The 21,278-nt window shown below is 53.7% G+C and overlaps 1 protein-coding gene and 1 pseudogene across 1 annotated transcript in view; one reads left to right on the top strand and one right to left on the bottom strand.

Annotated features, from left to right (window-relative positions):
* The window catches only part of FAM53B (family with sequence similarity 53 member B), a 43,121-nt gene that overhangs the window by 13,496 nt on the left and 8,347 nt on the right, over nucleotides 1-21,278 (top strand). The window contains 6 exon segments of the mRNA XM_038743970.1: nucleotides 3,597-3,997; nucleotides 3,999-4,226; nucleotides 13,626-13,941; nucleotides 20,106-20,164; nucleotides 20,863-20,907; nucleotides 20,909-21,112. Of these exon segments, the coding sequence (XP_038599898.1) occupies nucleotides 3,597-3,997; nucleotides 3,999-4,226; nucleotides 13,626-13,941; nucleotides 20,106-20,164; nucleotides 20,863-20,907; nucleotides 20,909-21,112 (1,253 nt within the window).
* On the bottom strand, nucleotides 15,993-16,111 carry LOC119926054 (annotated as a pseudogene).

Genomic DNA, 21,278 nt, shown 5'->3' with positions numbered 1-21,278 from the left:
TTTATTACTCTATTGATTTTATTCATGATGCGTAGATTGCTATAATTCTATTTATTCTGATGGTATTGACACCTGTCTACTCGTTTTGTTTTGTTGTCGGTCTCCCCCTTCTAGACTGTGAGCCCGTTGTTGGGTAGGGACCTAGATGTTGCCGATTTGTGCTTCTCAAGCGCTAAGTACAGTGCTCTGCACACAGTAAGCGCTCAATAAATACGACTGAATGAACGAACGAATGAGCCCCTATGTGTGCAAACTACTTTTCTAAGTGCTTGAAAGGGTGGGGAGACACAATCCCTTTCCTCAAAGAGTTTACAGTCTCCTATAACCGTTGTTCATGAGAAGCAGCATGGCTCAGTGGAAAGAGCCCGGGCTTTGGAGTCAAAGGTCATGGGTTCAAATCCCCGCTCTGCCACTTGTCTGCTGTGTGACTTTGGGCAAGTCACTTCACTTCTCTGGGCCTCAGTTACCTCATCTGTAAAATGGGGCTGAAGACTGTGAGCCCCCCGTGGGACAACCTGTTAAACTTGTAACCTCCCCAGCGCTTAGAGCGGTGCTTTGCACATAGTAAGCGCTTAGTAAGTACCATCGTTTATTATTGTTCATGGCAGTGACCAAGACTGAGTTGCTGCCGCTACTGTATTGGGTCAATCAATCAATCGTATTTATTGAGCGCTTACTGTGTGCAGAGCACTGTACTAAGCGCTTGGGAAGTCCAAGTTGGCAACATCTAGAGACGGTCCCTACCCAACAGCGGGCTCACAGTCTAGAAGGGGGAGACAGAGAACAAAACCAAACATATTAACAAAATAAAATAAATAGAATAGATATGTACAAGTAAAATAAATAAATAAATAGAGTAAGAAATATGTGCAAACATCTATACGTATATACAGGTGCTGTGGGGAAGGGAAGGAGGTAAGACGAGGGGGAGGAGGGGGAGAGAAAGGAGGGGGCTAAGTCTGGGAAGGCCTCCTGGAGGAGGTGTCGTATTTATTGAGCACTTACTGTGTGCAGAGCACTGGACTAAGTGCTTGGGAAGTACAAGTTGGCAACATCTCACTTTCCTGAGCAAGAACTCTTCCCAATAATAATAATGATGGCATTTATTAAGCGCTTACTATGTGCAAATCACTGTTCTAAGCGGCTGGGGGGGTTACAAGGTGATCATTCATTCATTCAATCGTATTTATTGAGTGCTTAATGTGTGCAGAGCACTGGACTAAACTCGTATTCATTGAGCGCTTACTGTGTGCAGAGCACTGAACTAAGCTCTTGGGAAGTACAAGTTGGCAACATCTCACTTTCCTGAGCAAGGACTCGTCCCAATAATAATAATAATAATGGCATTTATTAAGTGCTTACTATGTGCAAAGCACTGTTCTAAGCGGCTGGGGGGGTTACAAGGTGATCATTCATTCATTCATTCAGTCGTATTTATTGAGCGCTTACTGTGTGCAGAGCACTGGACTAAACTCGTATTTATTGAGCGCTTACTGTGTGCAGAGCACTGGACTGAGCACTTGGGGAGTACAAGTTGGCAACATCTCACTTTCCTGAGAGAGAACTCTTCCCAATAATAATAATAATGATGGCATTTATTAGGCGCTTACTATGTGCAAAGCACTGTTCTAAGCGGCTGGGGGGGGGTTACAAGGTGATCATTCATTCATTCATTCAATCGTATTTATTGAGCGCTTAATGTGTGCAGAGCACTGGACTAAACTCGTATTCATTGAGCGCTTACTGTGTGCTAGAGCACTGGACTAAGCGCTTGGGGAGTACAAGTTGGCAACATCTCACTTTCCTGAGAGAGAACTCTTCCCAATAATAATAATAATGATGGCATTTATTAAGCACTTACTATGTGCAAAGCACTGTTCTAAGCAGCTGGGGGGGTTACAAGGTGATCATTCATTCATTCATTCAATCGTATTTATTGAGTGCTTACTGTGTGCAGAGCACTGGACTAAAATTGTATTCACTGAGCGTTTACTTTACGCAGAGCACTGGACTAAGCGCTTGGGAAGTACAAGTTGGCAACATCTCACTTTCCTGAGAGAGAACTCTTCCCAATAATAATAATAATGATGGCATTTATTAAGCGGGTCCTGGGGACAGGTACAAAACTCCAAGTCAGACTGGGCCCAGGCCTGGCAGGGGGGCTCCCGGACTGGAAAGGACTGGGGGGCAGACCTGGCGGTGATGGTGGTGGGGAGGGGGGAGTGAAGGAGAAGGAAAGAGGAAGAAAGAGAAAAAAGTGAAGTAGCTTCCGTCCCCGGAGAAGCTACCACAGCGGTGTCAAGAGAGAATGAGAGAATGAAAAGGAGGCCTTCCCAGACTGAGCCCCTTCCTTCCTCTGCCCCTCATCCCCCTCTCCATCCCACCATCTTACCTCCTTCCCTTCCCCACAGCACCTGTATATATGTATGCATGTTTGTACAGATTTATTACTCTATTTATTTATTTATTTATTTTACTTGTACATATCTATTCTATTTATTTTATTTTGTTAGTATGTTTGGTTTTGTTCTCTGTCTCCCCCTTTTAGACTGTGAGCCCACTGTTGGGTAGGGACTGTCTCTATATGTTGCCAACTTGGACTTCCCAAGCGCTTAGTACAGTGCTCTGCACACAGTAAGCGCTCAATAAATACGATTGATGATGATGATGATGATGATGGAGGAAAGGGGAGGAGGGAGGAGAGCAGAGATACTTGGGGCAGTGAGGTGCGGCCTGAGGCATTTTGGAAGCAGAATCCCATCTCCTTGTCTTCCACTCCAGCAGAAAACCAAGGCGGGGCGAGACATAGACAGACAGAGACAGAGAATAATAATAATAATGGCATTTATTAAGCACTTACTATGTGCAAAGCACTGTTCTAAGCGCCGGGGGAGGTCACAGTCAATCAGTCGTATTTGATTCGATCAATTGGGTTTGATTCAATCGTATCAGTCGTTACAAGGTGATCAGGTTGTCCCCCGGGGCAGTCTTCGCCCCCATTTTTACAGATGAGGGAACTGAGGCCCAGAGAGGCGAAGCGACTTGCCCAAAGTGACCCAGCTGACAATTGGCAGAGCCGGGGTTTGAACCCATGACCTCTGACTCCAAAGCCCGGGCTCTTTCCGCTGAGCCGCGCCACTTCTCAGAGAAGGAGAGAGAGAATGTCTGTGGGTGCCGGCGGGGCCCCCAGCTCTGAGCAGGATTGCGTGGGTGGGAACGGAAGTTTCCTACGGTTGACCTTGAGGCCCAGGCTCATTTTGGGTGAGGGCTAAGGCCCGCCCTGATGCTCTCTCTCCCTTGGGAAGCAGAGAAGCAGCGTGGCTCAGTGGATAGAGCCCGGGCTTTGGAGTCAGAGGTCATGGGTTCAAATCCCTGCTCCGCCAATTGTCAGCTGTGTGACTTTGGGCAAGTCACTTCACTTCTCTGGGCCTCAGTTCCCTCATCTGGAAAATGGGGATGAAGACCGGGAGCCCCCCGTGGGACAACCTGATCACCTTGTAACCTCTCCAGCGCGTAGAACAGTGCTTTGCACATAGTAAGCGCTTAATAAATGCCATTATTATTATTATTATTATTGGGAATGATTTGCGCCCTAGAAGCCGACCGGTGGAGAGACGGCGACAGGCGCTGCCCTCTTCAGCTGGCCCCGCCTGGCCCCGGGCTCTGGGACTGCCTGCCCGTCGCGGGGGAGGAAGCCGCGGCCGCCACCTGCTCCGTCACCAGCCTGATCGGAGGCCTGAGCCTGAGTGACCGCGGAGGCGGCCCTCCCGCCCCGCCTGCCTCGACGGCACCCCCCAGCAAACGGCCCTGCCGGCCGCTCTCCTTGTCCGACGAGCTGGCCGGCCGTCGGGCGGCCTGGAGGCCTCTGGGCTCCCGGGTCTGGACCCCGGTGGAGAAGCGGCGCTGCCTCAGCGGGGGCGGCGTCCGGCGCAGCTCCAGCTTCAGCCTGCCCTCCAGGGCCAGCCCGCTGTCCGGGTCCTGGGGCCGGGCCCCGCCGGGGGGGGCACCGGGCGGAGCTGCAGCGCTCCCTGTCCTGCTCCCACGAGCCGCTGTCCGGCCCGGAGTGGCCGGCCTCCACGCCCGAGGCGGCCAGGCGCTCGGCCGGCCTGGCCCGCAGCCGCTCCCAGCCCTGCGTCCACCACGACAAGAAGGCCGGGATCAAGCGGCGCAGGCCAGCGGGAGCCTGGGGGCCGAGGCCGTCGCTGGACCTGGCCAAGATGACCCAGGTAGGCCTCTGCTCGACGGGGACGGACGCTCGGACCGGCCGGGACGGGGAGCGTGAGTGAGCCTTCGGGCCGCCGTCGAGCTCGACCCCACCGGCCGAGGCGGCCCCGGCCTCCGAGCCCACGGCCAGGGGAGACTCCTTCCATTATTACCCCGCTTACAGACCCACAGGTCCACCCACCGCCCCGGCCCTCAGCCCTGGGGTCGCAATTCAGCCATCTGGTCATCCCAACAGACAGACCGGACGGCCCGGCCAGTCGTGGTTGTGAACCTTTCCTCCAGGCCTGGGGTCATTCGGAAGAGAAGCAGCGTGGCTCAGTGGAAAGAACAGAAGCTTGGGAGTCAGAGGTCATGCGTTCAAATCCCGGCCCCGCCGCTTGTCAGCTGTGTGACTTTGGGCAAGTCACTTCTGCGTGCCTCAGTGACCTCATCTGTAAAATGGGGATCGAGATTGCGAGCCCCCCGTGGGACAACCTGATCACCTTGTCTCCCTCCCCAGCTCTTAGAACAGTGTTTTTGCACATAGGAAGCGCTTAACAAACACCAAAATTATTATATTTTTTTAGACTGTGAGCCCACTGTTGGGTAGGGACTGTATATGTTGCCACCTTGTACTTCCCAAGCGCTTAGTACAGTGCTCTGCCCACAGTAAGCACTCAATAAATACGATTGATTGATTGATATTCGGAAGGAGGTGCGGGTTCCCTGATGGGCTTCCTCGCACCCTCCCTCTCGTACACGGAATGGTTGTCTCAGTTCATCATCATCATCATCAATCGTATTTATTGAGCGCTTACTGTGTGCAGAGCACTGTACTAAGCGCTTGGGAAGTACAAATTGGCAACATATAGAGACAGTCCCTACCCAACAGTGGGCTCACAGTCTAAAAGGGTTGCCAGTCCTGGGATTAAGAGCAACTGACCGTGAATGTCCGGCCTTCCCAGGGGCCACGTTTGGCTTCCCGAGATTGGGATTGAACCCCGTTGGGCTTCCCGAGCGGCTGTGGGTGGGAGAGCGTCCGGCCGGGTGGAGGCTTTGAGCGGCTGAGCATCCTGCAGGGGGGCAGAGGAGAGAACCCGGGCTGAGCAGTACCGGTGGCAGCAGTGGTGGTGGTGGGGATCAATCAATCAATCAATCAATCATATTTATTGAGCGCTTACTGTGTGCAGAGCACTGTACTAAGCACTTGGCAAGTCCAAGTTGGCAACATATAGAGACGGTCCCTACCCAACAGTGGGCTCAGAGTCTAGAGGGGGGAGACAGAGAACAAAACCAAACATATTAACAAAATAAAATAAATAGAATAGATATGTACAAGTAAAATAAATAAATAAATAGAGTAATAAATGCGTACAAACATCTCTATACATATACAGGTGCTGTGGGGATGAGGTGGTCCTGCTCGTGGTATTTATCAAATACCCACCGAGTTCATTCTAGAGAGGGAAGAAAGCGGCAACGACCCCGGGAGAGAAAGGCTGGAGGTAGTATCCAGAGAACAAAACGAAACATATTAACAAAATAAAATAAATAGAATAGATATGTACAAGTAAAATAAATAAATAAATAGAGTAATAAATGCGTACAAACATCTCTACACATATACAGGTGCTGTGGGGATGAGGTGGTCCTGCTCGTGGTATTTATCAAATACCCGCCGAGTTCATTCTAGAGAGGGAAAAATGCGGCAACGACCCCGGAAGAGAAAGGCTGGAGGTAGTATCCAGAGAACAAAATGAAACATATTAACAAAATAAAATAAGTAGAATAGATATGTGCAAGTAAAATAAAGAAATAAATAGAGTAATAAATACGTACAAACATCTGTACACATATACAGGTGCTGTGGGGATGAGGTGGTCCTGTTCGTGGTATTTATCAAATACCCGCCGAGTTCATTCTAGAGAGGGAAAAAAGCAGCAACGACCCCAGAAGAGAAAGGCTGGACGTAGTAGCCAGAGAACAAAACGAAACATATTAACAAAATAAAATAAATAGAATAGATATGTACAAGTAAAATAAATAAATAAATAGAGTAATAAATGCGTACAAACATCTCTACACATATACAGGTGCTATGGGGATGAGGTGGTCCTGCTCGTGGTATTTATCAAATACCCGCCGAGTTCATTCTAGAGAGGGAAAAAAGCGGCAACGACCCCGGAAGAGAAAGGCTGGAGGTAGTATCCAGAGAACAAAATGAAACATATTAACAAAATAAAATAAGTAGAATAGATATGTGCAAGTAAAATAAAGAAATAAATAGAGTAATAAATACGTACAAACATCTGTACACATATACAGGTGCTGTGGGGATGAGGTGGTCCTGTTCGTGGTATTTATCAACTACCCGCCGAGTTCATTCTAGAGAGGGAAAAAAGCAGCAACGACCCCAGAAGAGAAAGGCTGGACGTAGTAGCCAGAGAACAAAACGAAACATATTAACAAAATAAAATGAATAGAATAGATATGTACAAGTAAAATAAATAAATAAATAGAGTAATAAATGCGTACAAACATCTCTACACATATACAGGTGCTGTGGGGATGAGGTGGTCCTGCTCGTGGTATTTATCAAATACCCACCGAGTTCATTCTAGAGAGGGAAGAAAGCAGCAACAACCCCGGAAGAGAAAGGCTGGAGGTAGTATCCAGAGAACAAAACGAAACATATTAACAAAATAAAATAAATAGAATAGATATGTACAAGTAAAATAAATAAATAGAGTAATAAATACGTAGAAACATCTATACACATATACAGGTGCTGTGGGGATGAGGTGGTCCTGCTCACGGTATTTATCGTGTTTATCGTGCTGAGTTCATTCTAGAGAGGGAAAAAAGCGGCAACGCCCCCGGAAGAGAAAGGCTGGAGGTAGTATCCAGAGAACAAAATGAAACATATTAACAAAATAAAATAAATAGAATAGTATTAAATAAAGAGCGGCTGGAAGAAAAAGGCTGGAGGTAGTAGCCATTAATCCGCAACTGTGAGGTTGGTTGGCGCTTAGTTCAGTCTTGAGTGACCACGTTGATCCCGGCCCGAATGGGCCGGCCTGGTTTCATAGCAAGAAGGGCTGGCGGGAGGAGGCTTAGCTCTCCAACTTGTACTTCCCAAGCGTTTAGTAAAGTGCTCTGCACACAGTAAGCGCTCAATAAATACGATTGATTGATTGATTGATTGATTCTAGGTCCTGGGTGTTTTAGGGTGCTCGGCCCCTGGACGGGTTGCCGGGGGGGGTGGGGGTCGCTCTTGCCAGAGGCCGCCTGGACTCAATCAATCAATCAATCAATCAATCAATCGTATTGAGCGCTTACTGTGTGTAGAGCACTGTACTAAGCGCTTGGGAAGTACAAGTTGGCAACATATAGAGACGGTCCCTACCCAACAGTGGGCTCACAGTCTAAAACAGCCCCCACGGCCATCTGGGCCAGATTCTCACTCAGCCCCAGTTTCCGTTCAGCCCGGAGTCATCCCATCGGGGCTGAAAAGACCCAAGATGGCAGCTTTCCGGTCCGTAAGCCGCCTCTTCCGATAAAATCCCTGCCCGTTTTCTCCCGCGTAGTCAGAGCGGGAGGTTGGCACATCTAGTCTTCTAGACTGTGAGCCCACTGTTGGGTAGGGACCGTCTCTCTATGTTGCCAACTTGGACTTCCCAAGCGCTTAGTCCAGTGCTCTGCACACAGTAAGCGCTCAATAAATACGATTGATCGATGTAGCCACCCGCTGTCCGCTTCGCCCCCTGAGGGGTCTCTGGGAGAATCCCTCCCTCCGTGAGGCGGTTGCTGGGCGTCCCCAGCCTGGCCCTGGGTGAACAGGAGGAAAAAGCAGCGTGAGCGGCTGAGCCGTCGACAGCATATTTGATAGACTCCGTCAGGGCCCCGGGAGCCCTTTTTGACCGCCAAGACCAATGACCACACACTGATCACCGCTTCCTCCTTCCAGCTTCCTCCAGGAGCAACGTAGGAACTGGGCCGGAGAGCGGTACCGGTGGTTTTCCCAGTGGTTTTGAGCCGACATTGGAGGGAGCGGCAGCGTGTTTTGTTGTCTGTCTCCCCCTTTTAATAATAATAATAATAATAATAATAATAATGGTGGCATTTGTTAAGCACTTACTATGTGCAAAGCACTGTTCTAAGCGCTGGGGGGATACAGTGGGATCAAGTTGTCCCACGTGGGGCTCACAGTCTTAATCCTCATTTTACAGATGAGGTAACTGAGGCTCAGAGAAGTTAAGTGACTTGCCCAAGGTCACACAGCAGACATGTGGCAGAGCCGGGATTCGAACCCACGACCCCTGACTCCAAAGCCCGGGCTCTTTCCACTGAGCCACGCTGCTTCTTCTAGACTGTGAGCCCGTTATTGGGTAGGGACCGTCTCTATCCGTTGCCGACTTGTACTTCCCAAGTGCTTAGTCCAGTGCTCTGCACACAGTAGGCGCTCAATAAATGCCATTGAATGAATGAATGAATGAGTGAGCGATAAGGTTGTCGTTTTCCTCCGGGACAAGGTCTAGCCGGATTTTTAACTTCCCCAGGGTGGCTCACAGGAGGAGCGAATGGTGTTTTTTTAACATCCTGACATAAAGAAGGAAGACGGATTGAGCAAACACGAGGTCATTGGCTGCCGCTGCCCTTCCCCCCCCCCCCCCCCACCGCCCCGTGCTCTCCCCTTCCTCATTCATTCATTCATTCAATCGTATTTATTGAGCGCTTACTGTGTGCAGAGCACTGGACTAAGCGCTTGGGAAGTACAAGTTGGCAACATATAGAGACGGTCCCTACATATTTATTGAGCGCTTACTGTGTGCCGAGCACTGTACTTAGAGCTTGGGAAGTACAAGTTGGCAACACATAGAGATGGTCCCTACCCAACATTGGGCTCACAGTCTAGAAGGGGGAGACAGACAAGAAAACAACACATATTAACAAAATAAAATAAATAGAATAGTAAATATGTACAAGTAAAATAAATAGAGAAATAAATCTGTACAAACACATATACAGGTGCTGTGGGAAGGGGAAGGAGGTAGGGCATGGGGGATGGGCAGGGGGAGAAGAATGGGGGGGCTCAGTCTGGGAAGGCCTCCTGGAGGAGGTGAGCTCTCAGTAGGGCTTTGAAGGGAGGAAGAGAGCGAGCTTGGCGGATGGGCCGAAGGAGGCCATTCCAGGCCCGGGGGAGGACGTGGGCCGGGGGTCGATGGTGGGACAGGCGAGAACGAGGCCCGGTGAGGAGATTAGTAGCAGTGGAGCGGAGGGTGCGGGCTGGGCTGGAGAAGGAGAGAAGGGAGGTGAGGTAGGAGGGGGCGAGGGGATGGACAGCCTGGAAGCCCAGGGGGAGGAGTTTCTGCCTGATGCGTAGGTTGACTGGTAGCCACTGGAGATTTTTGAGGAGGGGAGTAACATGCCCTCAGCGTTTCTGGACAAAGATGATCTGTGCAGCGGCGTGAAGTATAGACTGAAGTGGGGAGAGACAGGAGGATGGGAAATCGGAGAGGAGGCTGATGCAGTAATCCAGTCGGGATAGGATGAGAGATTGAACCAGCAGGGTAGCGGTTTGGATGGAGAGGAAAGGGCAGATCTTGGTGATGTTGTGGAGGTGAGAGTGGCAGGTTTTGGCGACGGATTGGATGTGAGGGGTGAACAAGCGGAGTCGAGGATGACACCAAGTTTGCGGGCTTGTGAGATGGGAAGGGTGGTAGTGCCGTCAACAGAGATGGGAAAGTCAGGGAGAGGGCAAGGTTTGGGAGGGAAGACAGGGAGTTCAGTCTTGGACATGTTGAGTTTTAGATGGCGGGCAGACATCCAGATGGAGATGTCCTGAAGGCAGGAGGAGACGCGAGTCTGGAGGGAGGGGGAGAGAGCAGGGGCACAGATGTAGATTTAGGTGTCATCAGCGTAGAGACGATAGTTGAAGCCGTGGGAGCTAATGAGGTCACCAAGGGAGTGAGTGTAGATAGAGAACAGAAGGGGACCAAGAACTGACCCTTGAGGAACCCCTACAGTAAGGGGATGGGACGGGGAGGAGGAGCCCACAAAGGAGACTGAGAATGAACGGCCGGAGAGATAAGAGGAGAACCAGGAGAGGACGGAGTCCGTGAAGCCAAGGTCGGATAGCGTGTTGAGGAGAAGGGGGTGGGCCACAGTGTCGAAGGCGGCTGAGCGGTCGAGGAGGATCAGGATGGAGTAGGAGCCGTTGGATTTGGCAAGCAGGAGGTCATCAGTGACCTTTGAGAGGGCAGTTTCCGTGGAATGTAGGGGACGGAAGCCAGATTGGAGGGGGTCGAGGAGAGAGTTGGCGTTGAGGAATCCCTTCCTCCCTTCCCCACTCAAGTCGCCAAGCCACCAAACCGGCAACAGCCGAGTTCCAGCCAATGCTGGAAGATCCAGCGGGAAGAGAGCAGTAGCAGAAATAGTGTTAATTAAGCATCCGGTCGGTGCCGAATCCTGTGCTAAGGACTGGGAAGGCATCCAGAGATGGGAATTATTCATTCAATCATATTTATTGAGCACTTACTGTGTGCAGAGCACTGTACTAAGAGCTTGGGAAGTAAAATTGGCAACATAATTAGTCATGGTCCCTGCCTGCCAGGGGCTCACAGTCTAAAACTAAGCAGTGGCGGGGTGGGACTCCTAAGGACAAGGGAACAATAGGACCAGGGGCAACACGAAGGACACCTGTGGGGTTCGCAGCACTCTTCCAGAATCCTCTGCGAAACCCAACTGTGGGACTCGGCGGAGACATCTGCTCCCAGCCCCAGCCAAAGCCTCCCACCATCCGACCATTTTTAGGGATCGAGAGGTGTGCGGCCGCATCGTAAGCCCCCCGTATAAGCCCCACCGTGGGCCCAGGGCTTGGCGGGAACCAAGACTTGAGGGTGGGTGGGGAATGTGTCTGTTTATTGTTATATTGGACCCTCCCAAGTGTTTGGTACAGTGCTTTGCACACATTAAGTGCTCAGTAAATATGATTGAATGAATGAATGAATGAATGAATTCCCAGGGGTTCACTAAGCCATCCAGTCATATGGCCCGTAATACATTAAAATGAAAATAAAACAGAGTGCTGATAAAAACAGAGCGCTCTCAGCATGGCTCAGTGGAACGAACACGGGCTTGGGAGCCAGAGGTCATGGGTTCAAATCCCGGCTCCGCCAATTGTCAGCTGTGGGACTTTGGGCAAAGTCACTCCACTTCTCTGGGCCTCAGTGACCTCATCTGGAAAATGGGGATGAAGACTGTGAGCCCCAAGTGGGACAACCTGATCACCCTGTAGCCTCCCCAGCACTTAGAACAGTGCTTTGCACATAGTAAGCGCCTAATAAATGCCATTATTATTATTATTAAATGAGGTCTGGAAACCACATATAGATAGCCGTAGGGGAAGAGGCTCTCCCATTCATTCTCCACCACGGGCCAGGCCCCAAAGACCATGGAAGAAGTAATAATAATAATAATAATAATGGCATTTATTAAGTGCTTACTATGTGCAAAGCACTGTTCTAAGCGCTGGGGAGGTTACAAGGTGATCAGGTTGTCCCACGGGGGGCTCACAATCTTCACCCCCATTTTCCAGATGAGGTAACTGAGGCCCAGAGAAGTTAAGCGACTTGCCCAAAGTCACCCAGCTGACACTTGGCGGAGCCGGGATTTGAACCCATGACCTCTGACTCCAAAGCCCGGGCTCTTTCCACTGAGCCACGCTGCTGCTTCCCTGAAGCAAAGGGACTCTTGCGAGGGTCCAGTTCAGGTCTCAGAGGACCCAGCAGGCAGAGGCGTCCAGGGAAGGAAATCTCACACTGCGACCATCTCCCCGGACCTGCCTCAATCAATCAATCATATTTATTGAGCGCTTACTATGTGCAGAGCACTGTACTAAGCGCTTGGGAAGTACAAATTGGCAACATATAGAGACAGTCCCTACCCAACAGTGGGCTCACAGTCTAAAAGACTGTGCGCGGCCCACGGCGGATGCCCACGGGACGGACACCCTGGGATTGAGACTGTGGGCCCCCCGTGGGACAGCCTGATCACCTCGTATCCCCCCAACGCTTAGAACAGTGCTTTGCACGCAGTATGCGCCTGGCTCTGTGGAAAGAGCCCGGGCTTTGGAGTCAGAGGTCATGGGTTCAAATCCCGGCTCCGCCAGTTGTCAGCTGGGTGACCTTGGGCAAGTCACTTCACTTCTCTGGGCCTCAGTTACCTCATCTGGAAAATGGGGATAAAGACTGTGAGCCCGTGGGACAGCCTGAACACCTGGTAGCCTCCCCAGCGCTTAGAACAGTGCTTTGCACTTAGTAAGCGCTTAATAAATGCCATTATTATTATTAGTATTAGTATTATATAATGAAATCACACCATTTACTCGCTGATATTAAAAAATTTAGAATTCAGAATCCGGGCTGGACTGATAAATAATAATATCTGTTCATTCATTCAATCGTATTTATTAAGCGCTTACTGTGTGCAGAGCACTGGACTAAGAGCTTGGGAAGGACAAATTGGCAAAATATAGAGGCGGCTTCTACCCAACAATGGGCTCACAGTCTAGACGGGGTTGAGCGCTTTTAGACTGTAAGCCCACTGTTGGGTAGGGACTGTCTCTAGATGTTGCCAACTTGGACTTCCCAAGCGCTTAGTACAGTGCTCTGCACACAGTAAGTGCTCAATAAATACGATTGATTGATTGATTGATTACTCTCTGCCAAACACTGTACATAAGCCCTGGGGTAAAAATGAGATAAGTAGATGGGATTCAGTGCCTGTCCCTCATGGGGCTGACAGTCTAGGTAGGAGGGAGAACAGGTATTAAATCCCTATTTTGCTGATGAGGAAACTGAGGCACAATTTGCCCGAAGTCACCCAGTGGGACAATTGGCGGAGCTGGGATTGGAACCCAGGCCCCCTGGTTCCCAGCTTGGCTCAGTGGAAAGAGCCCGGGCTTTGGAGTCAGAGGTCAGGGGTTCGGATCCCGGCTCCGCTGCACGTCTGCTGTGTGACCTTAACTTCTCTGCGCCTCAGTTCCCTCATCTGTAAAATGGGGATGAAGACTGTGAGCCCCACGTGGGACAACCTGATTACCTTGTGTCCTCCCCAGCGCTTAGAACAGTCACATAGTAAGCTTTTAGACTGTGAGCCCACTGTTGGGTAGGGACTGTCTCTATATGTTGCCAATTTGTACTTCCCAAGTGCTTAGTACGGTGCTCTGCACATAGTAAGCACTCAATAAATACGATTGATTGATTGATAGTAAGCGCTTAACAAATGCCATCATCATCATCATCACTCCGCTCCAACGGAGTCTCGTCCGCCGGAAGGCCCCGGTCCCCGGTTCCTGGGGCACGGGGACGCGGGTTTCCCGCGCCGGGCCTGTTCAGCCGCCGTTTCTCCTTCGTTCGCAGAACTGTCAGACGTTCAACAGCCTCTGCGGCCTGAGGTCCCCGGGGGATGACCGCCGCCCGCAGACTCGGGCGCCCACCGGCCCCAGCGCCTCGCCGCCCGCCTCCCAGGGCACCCGGGCCCGGACTCCGGCTGGAACTCCACCCGCCGACCCTCGAGCCCGCGGCGGCAGGGAGCCTGCGGCCTCCCGGGCCGGCCCGGCCGTCGAGGAGCCGGCCCGCCGCACCGTCGCGGCCCAGCACGGTGGGCCGTGGGGCCGGGCCGGGGCCACCCGGAGTGGAGGCCACCCCGGCGGGGACCCCGTCTTTCCGCTGGACGGTGAGTTAGACATCGAGCAGATAGAGAAGAACTGACGGGGTGACGCCGCCTCGGGTCGGGGGGTGCCCGGGGCGGAGGCCGGGAGCGGGCCGGGACCGCACCGGGCACCGCGGGGCCTTGCGGGCGAGGCGGGCGGCGGCCGGCGCGCCGACCGACTCTGGGGCTGGGGTCACGGGGATGGCAGAGTCGGTGGTCTCTGGGGCCCGTCCCCACCCTGCGGGGAGCCATCTCCAAAGGCAGGACCCTCCCTGCCCCCCGGGACCCCCGGTGGGTGCCCAGCCTGGTAGGCAACCTCAAACCGCCCCGGTCTGTGTCTGTGCCTTTCACTTCCTCTTGAGACTCTGGGGACGCCCATTCCCTCCATGGGAGAGTGGCGTCTCTCCCGGAATCCTCCGGGAAGGTGTCGGGGTTGGCCGAAATTCTGCCAACCCAACCGGTGGCGTAGGGAAAGGGCCGAGTGGGAAGAGGTGATATCGTGGGTGTAGCTTTGGGCCGGGCGAGCTGCCCTGCGGCCCGGGCCTGGGGACGGATCTGTGCCGGCGCTTCACCCCGGAGAGCCGGTGTTTCCGGGCCGCTCCCTCCTCACTTCCCGCCCCGGTTTGGGTTGGGAAATGTGACCGGGATAACCCGGGGCTTTGGTTGGGACCCCCCGAGCGTGATTCACCCCTCAGGCCGTTGTGACGGGTTCCTCAAGACGGGCCCAGAGAGGAGGCCTCAGCTTGGGGACCCGCGGATCTCCGGGGAGCGGGAACCGCGGCCGGAGGACAAGGCGATGCCTTTCGGTGGCCCCCGGTTAGCGAGACCCACAGCCGAAGGACTGGGTGACACCGTCCAGAGTCACCGGGGGAGCGGGAATCACAGCCGGAGGACTGGGTGACACCGTCCAGAGTCACCGGGGGAGCGGGAATCACAGTGGGAGGACTGGGCGATACTGTCCAGGCTCACCGGGGAATCGGAAACCGTGGCCAGGGGACCGGGCGACGCCATCCGGCGCTACCGGTGGGACAGGAATCACGCCGGGAGGTGCGGGCAACGCCATCCGGGGTCACCGGGGGAGCGGGAATCAAGGCCGGAGGACCGGACGACGCCGTCCGAGGTCACCGGGGGAGCGGGAGGCGGTACAGGGGGTTCCGGCAAGTCGGTTCTTTATTTACGCTCCAATTAACCACTCATACTCACACACGCTGACCACGCTTACAAGCTCTCAGCCACGCACACAGCAGCCACATAGCCCATGGTGCATCATCATCAATCGTATTTATTGAGCGCTTACTATGTGCAGAGCACTGTACTAAGCGCTTGGGAAGTACAAATTGGTGCAGCCCGTGGGCTTCCCTGCAAGTGACACAGAAGCTGTTCCCCGTAGGATTTCCCCTCCTGACTCGACCTCCCTCCCGGGCACACCGCTTTCCAGGCAGAGCTGGGCTGACACTCCCGGCGCCTGACGGGGAAAGTGAGCTTTCGGGGGCTTTGCCGGGGGTGGGGGAGCGGAGCCAGTAAGTTCTTCCTTGAGTCTAACCACAATCCCTCCTGCTGTGGTGTAAGCCATTTCCATCAGACCGGCGGCTCCTTGAGAGCAGGGGTCGTGTCGACTCACTCTGTCATACTCTTCCAAGTGCTCAGTGCCCTACCCCACGTAGCCTAAGTGCTTGAGAAGCAGCGTGGCTCAGTGGCAGGAGCCCGGGATTGGGAGTCAGAAGGTTACGGGTTCTAATCCCGGCTCCGCCACTTGTCTGCTCTGTGACCTTGGGCAAGTCACTTCACTTCTCTGGACCTCAGTTCCCTCATCTGTAAAATGGGGATTAAGACCGTGAGCCCCACGTGGAACAACCTGATCACCTTGTATCTACCCTAGGGCTTAGAACAGTGCTTGGCACATAGTAAGCACTTAGCAAATGCCATTATTGTTATTATTATTATTATTAATACTAATCATTCATTCATTCAATCGTATTTATTGAGTGCTTACTGTGTGCAGAGCACTGGACTAAGCGCTTGGGAAGTACAAGTTGGCAACGTATAGAGACGGTCCCTACCTCACAGTCTAGAAGAAAAATCAGCACCCAGTATTCCCAGGCAGTCTCCCATCCCAGTACTAACCAGGCCCGACCCTGCTTAGCTTCCAAGATCAGACGAGATCGGGCGCGTTCAGGGTGGTATGGCCGTAGACTATAGTATAATAATAAATATATTATTATTATAGTATAATAATAAATCCTATTGGTTTCCCCCGAAGGACAAGTAGGCAACGTCCCCTTCCCCAATAATCCCTGATCTGATTACAGTAATAATGATATAATGATGATAATAATAGTATGGTATCTGTCAGGGTTTACTCTGTGCCAAGCACTGGGATAGAGGCAACATCATCAGCTCCATCACAGATAGCCCTTTCGAAAGTAGGAGTTTGGTTGCCCCTAAGGCTTCTCTTCCTCGGACTGAAAACCTCGATTCCTTCCAGCCTTTCCCCAGAAAACTATTTTCTAGCTCGTTGCCCATTTTGATGGCTGTGCTGTGGCCCCTCCAGGGTTTCACTTCCTCCCTTTTCAAGGGTGGAGGTGGGAGTGGCCCTTCCCAGACATTCATCATCATCATCATCAATCGTATTTATTGAGCGCTTACTGTGTACAGAGCACTGTACTAAGCACTTGGGGAAGTACAGATTGGCAACATATAGAGACAGTCCCTACCCAGCAGCGGGCTCACAGTCTAAAAGGGGGAGACAGAGAACAAAACCAAACATACTAACAGAATAAAATAAATAGAATAGATATGTACAAGTAAAATAAATAAATAAATAAATAGAGTAATAATTATGTACAAACATGTATACGTATAGACAGGTGCTGTGGGGAAGGGAAGGAGGTAAGATGGGGGGGATGGAGAGGGGGACGAGGGGGAGACGGGGACATTCCCCCACTGGGACTGGCGCGGTCATTAAAATGGCCCAGGCCTGCTGACCGCTACTCATCTTGTGGTCCACTGAGACCCCCCGGGGTCTCTTTCTGCCACCTCATGTCGTGCAGAGTCTCTCCGGCTCTGGTCGACCGATCCCGACGACGATGACCCTCTCCCGGAGACACGTCCATTCACGGTTTCCCTTTGGCTGCCTCTCCCCTGCCCCCATCCAGACGGGTTGCCCGTGGAGGCAGATTATTATTATTATTGCATTTGTTAAGCACTTAACTATGTGTTAGGCACTGTTCTAAGTGCTGGGCTAGGTACAACCTAATCAATCAATCAATTGTATTTATTGAGCGCTTACTGTGTGCAGAGCACTGTACTGAGCGCTTGGGAAGTACAAGTTGGCAACATATAGAGACGGTCCCTACCCAGCAGCGGGCTCAAAGTCCCTGACTCTCGTGGGGCTCACAGACTAAGTAGGAGGGAGAACGGGTATTTAATCCCCCTTCGTTACAGTTGAGGAAACGGAGACACAGAGAAATTAAGCGACTTGCCCAAAGTCACACAGCAAGCAGTTGGCAGAGCCAGGATTAGAACCCAGGGCCTCCCACTTCCAGGTCTTTCCATCAGACCCTGCAGCTTCTAGGCAGGTGGGGTTTATCTCTCTACACGAACGGACTCGAGTCTGGTGCTGGCTGCACCGTGGTCAGGGGCTGATTCGGGCCCTGGCACCGTGGGATGGAAGATTTTCACACCTTTTTAGGCCTCGGGTTGGTTTTGCTGCCTTTCCAGCCTCTCCGGATTTTGTCCCTACGCCGACCCGGGGTCTCCGCAGGAGCGGAGGCCTTAACTGTCCCGCCGTCGGCTCGGTCGGGGGGCCGGGTGCCAGTGCGAGGACCGCTGGGCTCACTCGGCGGGCCTCTGTTGTTCCCGCTCGGTTGCCGCTGGCTCGTTTTCCTCACCCGCCCCTCCTGCCTCCCTGCCCTCCCACTCTCTGCCCAGGTAGCTCCCCACTGCCGCCTGTTACCTGCCTCAGTGCCCCTGCCCCAACCTGGAGGGCCCCCCGCATAATAATAATAATAATGGCATTTGTTCAGTGCTTACTCTGTGCAAAGCACTGTTCTAAGCACTGGGGAGGATACAAGGTGATCAGGTTGTCCCACGTGGGGCTCACAGTCTTAATCCCCATTTTCCAGACGAGGTAACTGAGGCACAGAGAAGGGAAGTGACTTGCCTTAGGTCACACAGCTGACAGTTGGTGGAGCTGGGATTTGAACCCGTGATCTCCGACTCCCAAGCCCGTGCTCTTTCCATTGAGCCACGCTGCATAACAGCATCCTTCCCTCTCCCCCTGCCCAGACGGTTCCCCCCGGGCCCGGGCAGCAACCCGCTGCCCTCCCACCCCACGACCGGCCCGGGATGTCTTTCTTGAAGCAGGTTGGGTGAGCAGACCGGGCTTTCCGGGCACGGGGGCAGGAGGGAGGGTGTCGGTGCTCACCGCCAGCCAGTGTTGGACCAAGGCCGGCCCAGCCCAGCCGGGATCGGACGTCCCTGGGTTGGCTCCCGCAGTATCGGGGTCCCCAGGAGCAGAGACCCCCAAGGGGCCCCGGGCATCCACCCCAACACAGCCCCATCCCCTCCGCCCCCATCCATCCTCCGCTCCTGGGTGTCCGCCCTTCCTCCCCGCCTCCCACCGGGCCTTCGTTACGGTGGCCCGGAACCCCCCGAAAGCCATCGCCCCACCCCTAGGTCCCCGCTGCAACTTGGGGCGCCTGCCGCTGAGGTCCAGCCCGGCCCCTCGGACCCCCCACAGCCCCAGGCGCTCGTGGAAACCCAGAACAAATTTTGCGGATTCCCCGGAGCAGCCTTTCACAAGGTGTCCAGGCGCGTGGGAGCCGGTGTCTGCTATCCATTGGATGGGGCGTAGCGGGGCAGCCGGACGGGTTGTCCCCTCCTGCCTTATCGAAGAAATTTCTGCAGGGAAACTAGGCCTTAAGGCCCCCCGGGCTCGGTGGGCCAGCGCCAACCGAGACTGACGGACATCCGGTCCGGCCGGGGGATTGGCCCGGGGGCCGCCCATCTGGGGTTTGTGAAAGCCTTATTTTTAAAATGCACTCTGTAGCCGCAAACTCTGCGGCTCCGTATGCAAAATCTCGCGTGAGATGAAACGAAGAAGCAGGCAGGCGAGCCAGCGGGCGGGACGGGACTGGGTGGGCTGCCGTGGGCGCTTGGATCCCTGTGGGATCCTCGTAAAGGCCCAGGTGGGGACCATCCAGCCCCCGGGGACCGACGGCCCGCGGCCAGGCCTCGTGTCTGCGGTCGAGGGGCCCGAGCGATGAGGTCGGCCTGGTGGAGGGAGTCACTGGGCCTGGCAGGGCCTCCCTCCCTCCCTGCCCCCTTCCCTCCGTCCCCGGGCCTGCTGGAGGCTTGTGGGCAGAGCCCCCGGGCAACAGGGAGCAGGCCGCGGGCGACAATCTCTCCGGCCGGCCCCGTCGGCTGCCGGCTAGCTGCACGGGGCCTCGGCTTTGTTGGAGGACGGAGGGAGGGAGGAAGGAAGGGAGAGGAGGCCCGGAGCCGGCACCGAGGCCCAGTCGCTCCTCCCGGCCGCGGAGTCCTGCCCTCTGCGGCGGAGGAAACCGTGATTCCGGCACACCACGGGCTCAAGGTGCCGAGGGGAAGGGCCTTTTCGAGCATTTTCGAGCTGCAGCGTGGGCTTTCCCGAAGCACGTTTTTGTGGCCGAGGGATGGCGAGGAGCCCTGATGGCCAGAAATCCTCCCGAGAAACCTAGCGTCCCTCCCGCCGCCGATTTCTTGCACAAACGTGCAGCTCCGTAACGCGAGTCTGTCTCCTCGCCGGCTGCTGCTCGGCCTGGTCTCGACGATGACTACATGCTATTGCACTAAAGCCACTCCGGGCTCTCAGGAATTTGCTTGTTACTTTTACTGTGTAAATAAAGCTTCCTGGTTCCATACCTGTCCGGCTCGCTCTCGGTTTCTCCGCCCCTGCGGTGGGTGCCCAGGGGGAGGACTGTGGGTGGATGAGGGGTGGGCCCACGGGTGGCCGAAGGGAAGCCCGGGGGGCTGCCATGGGTGCATGGAGCGTTGTATGGGGGAAAGAGCCTGGGCTTGGTATTCACGGGACCCGAGTTCTAATCCCAGCGCTGCCACTTGTCTGCCGGGTGACCTCGGGCAAGTCACTTCTCTGGGCTTCGGTTCCATCCGCAAAACGGTGATTTGATGCCCGTCTCCCTCCTACTTAGATTGTGAGCCCCTCGTGGGACCTGGTGATCTTAGCTCTTAGTGCAGTGCTCAACACGTAGTAAGCGTTTAACAATTATTATTGTTCTTGGGATTTTTTCTTCTTCTTCTTCTTATTCCTAGGGCTCAGATTGAGCAGGCCACATATCCACCCCAACATAAGCCACGACCGGGTCCGACTCTCCCCCTTCTAGACTGTGAGCCCACAGTTGGGTAGGGACTGTCTCCGTATGTTGCCAACTTGGACTTCCCAAGCGCTTAGTACAGTGCTCTGCACACAGTAAGTGCTCAATAAATACAATTGATTGATTGATTGACCCTGCCAACCCCAGGGTGGGGTGGGGGTTTTCTGAGCGGGACAGGGAGAGGGAGAGAGGGGCCCAAGCTCTGCGGGGGGAGCCTTGGGTCCAATACAAATCTCTGCCCTCGGTGGGCACTAGAAAGCTTGCCCACTATTTTACTTTTACATATCTATTCTATTTATTTATTTATTCTATTTATGTTTGGTTTTATTCTCTGTCTCCCCCTTCTAGACTGTGAGCCCACTGTTGGGTAGGGACCATCTCTATATGTTGCCGAATTGTACTTCCCAAGTGCTTAGTACAGTGCTCTGCACACAGTAAGCGCTCAATAAATACGATTGATTGATTGATTGATTGGAGGCCAGACCGGGGTTCCCATGGCCAGCATTCCTGGGCTCCCGGTCCCGTGGCCTGCATTCCCACGGCTAACGATTCCGCGCTTGTGTCCCGCGTCCAGTGTCCTCGTGTTCCTAGTCCCGTGGCGCCGGCTCCTGTGGCCGAACAGAGTTACCCGTATTCCCGACCGTCCCGAGGCCTGCGTTCCCGTGCCCGGAGAGGAGCTGAGCGGATTCCGGCCCCGCGGGGAGAGCCGAGCAGGACAGGAACTCGGTTGCTTCTGCTCAGGTAACGGGTGCCATCGAGGGTCCGGGGCAGAACGGACAGGGACAGGGGACAGCGTGGACGAGAGAGCCAGACTCAAGTGGAGTGTCCGGGGAAAGCAGATACAATCTCCACCCTCACCAACTCTGAAAAATCTCTATCTGATCACAGCCTCCTCACCTGCCTTCTCTTCCACACACCCACTCAATCAATCAATCGTATTTATTTATTTATAATATCCCCTTCCTTCCTCTCCCCCTCGTCCCCCTCTCC

This window comes from Tachyglossus aculeatus, chromosome 3, assembly GCF_015852505.1.
Source record: "Tachyglossus aculeatus isolate mTacAcu1 chromosome 3, mTacAcu1.pri, whole genome shotgun sequence".
Taxonomy (NCBI): domain Eukaryota; kingdom Metazoa; phylum Chordata; class Mammalia; order Monotremata; family Tachyglossidae; genus Tachyglossus; species Tachyglossus aculeatus.
The sequence above is the reverse complement of the archived record's forward strand: the minus strand, read 5'-3'. Positions and strand labels throughout refer to the sequence as shown.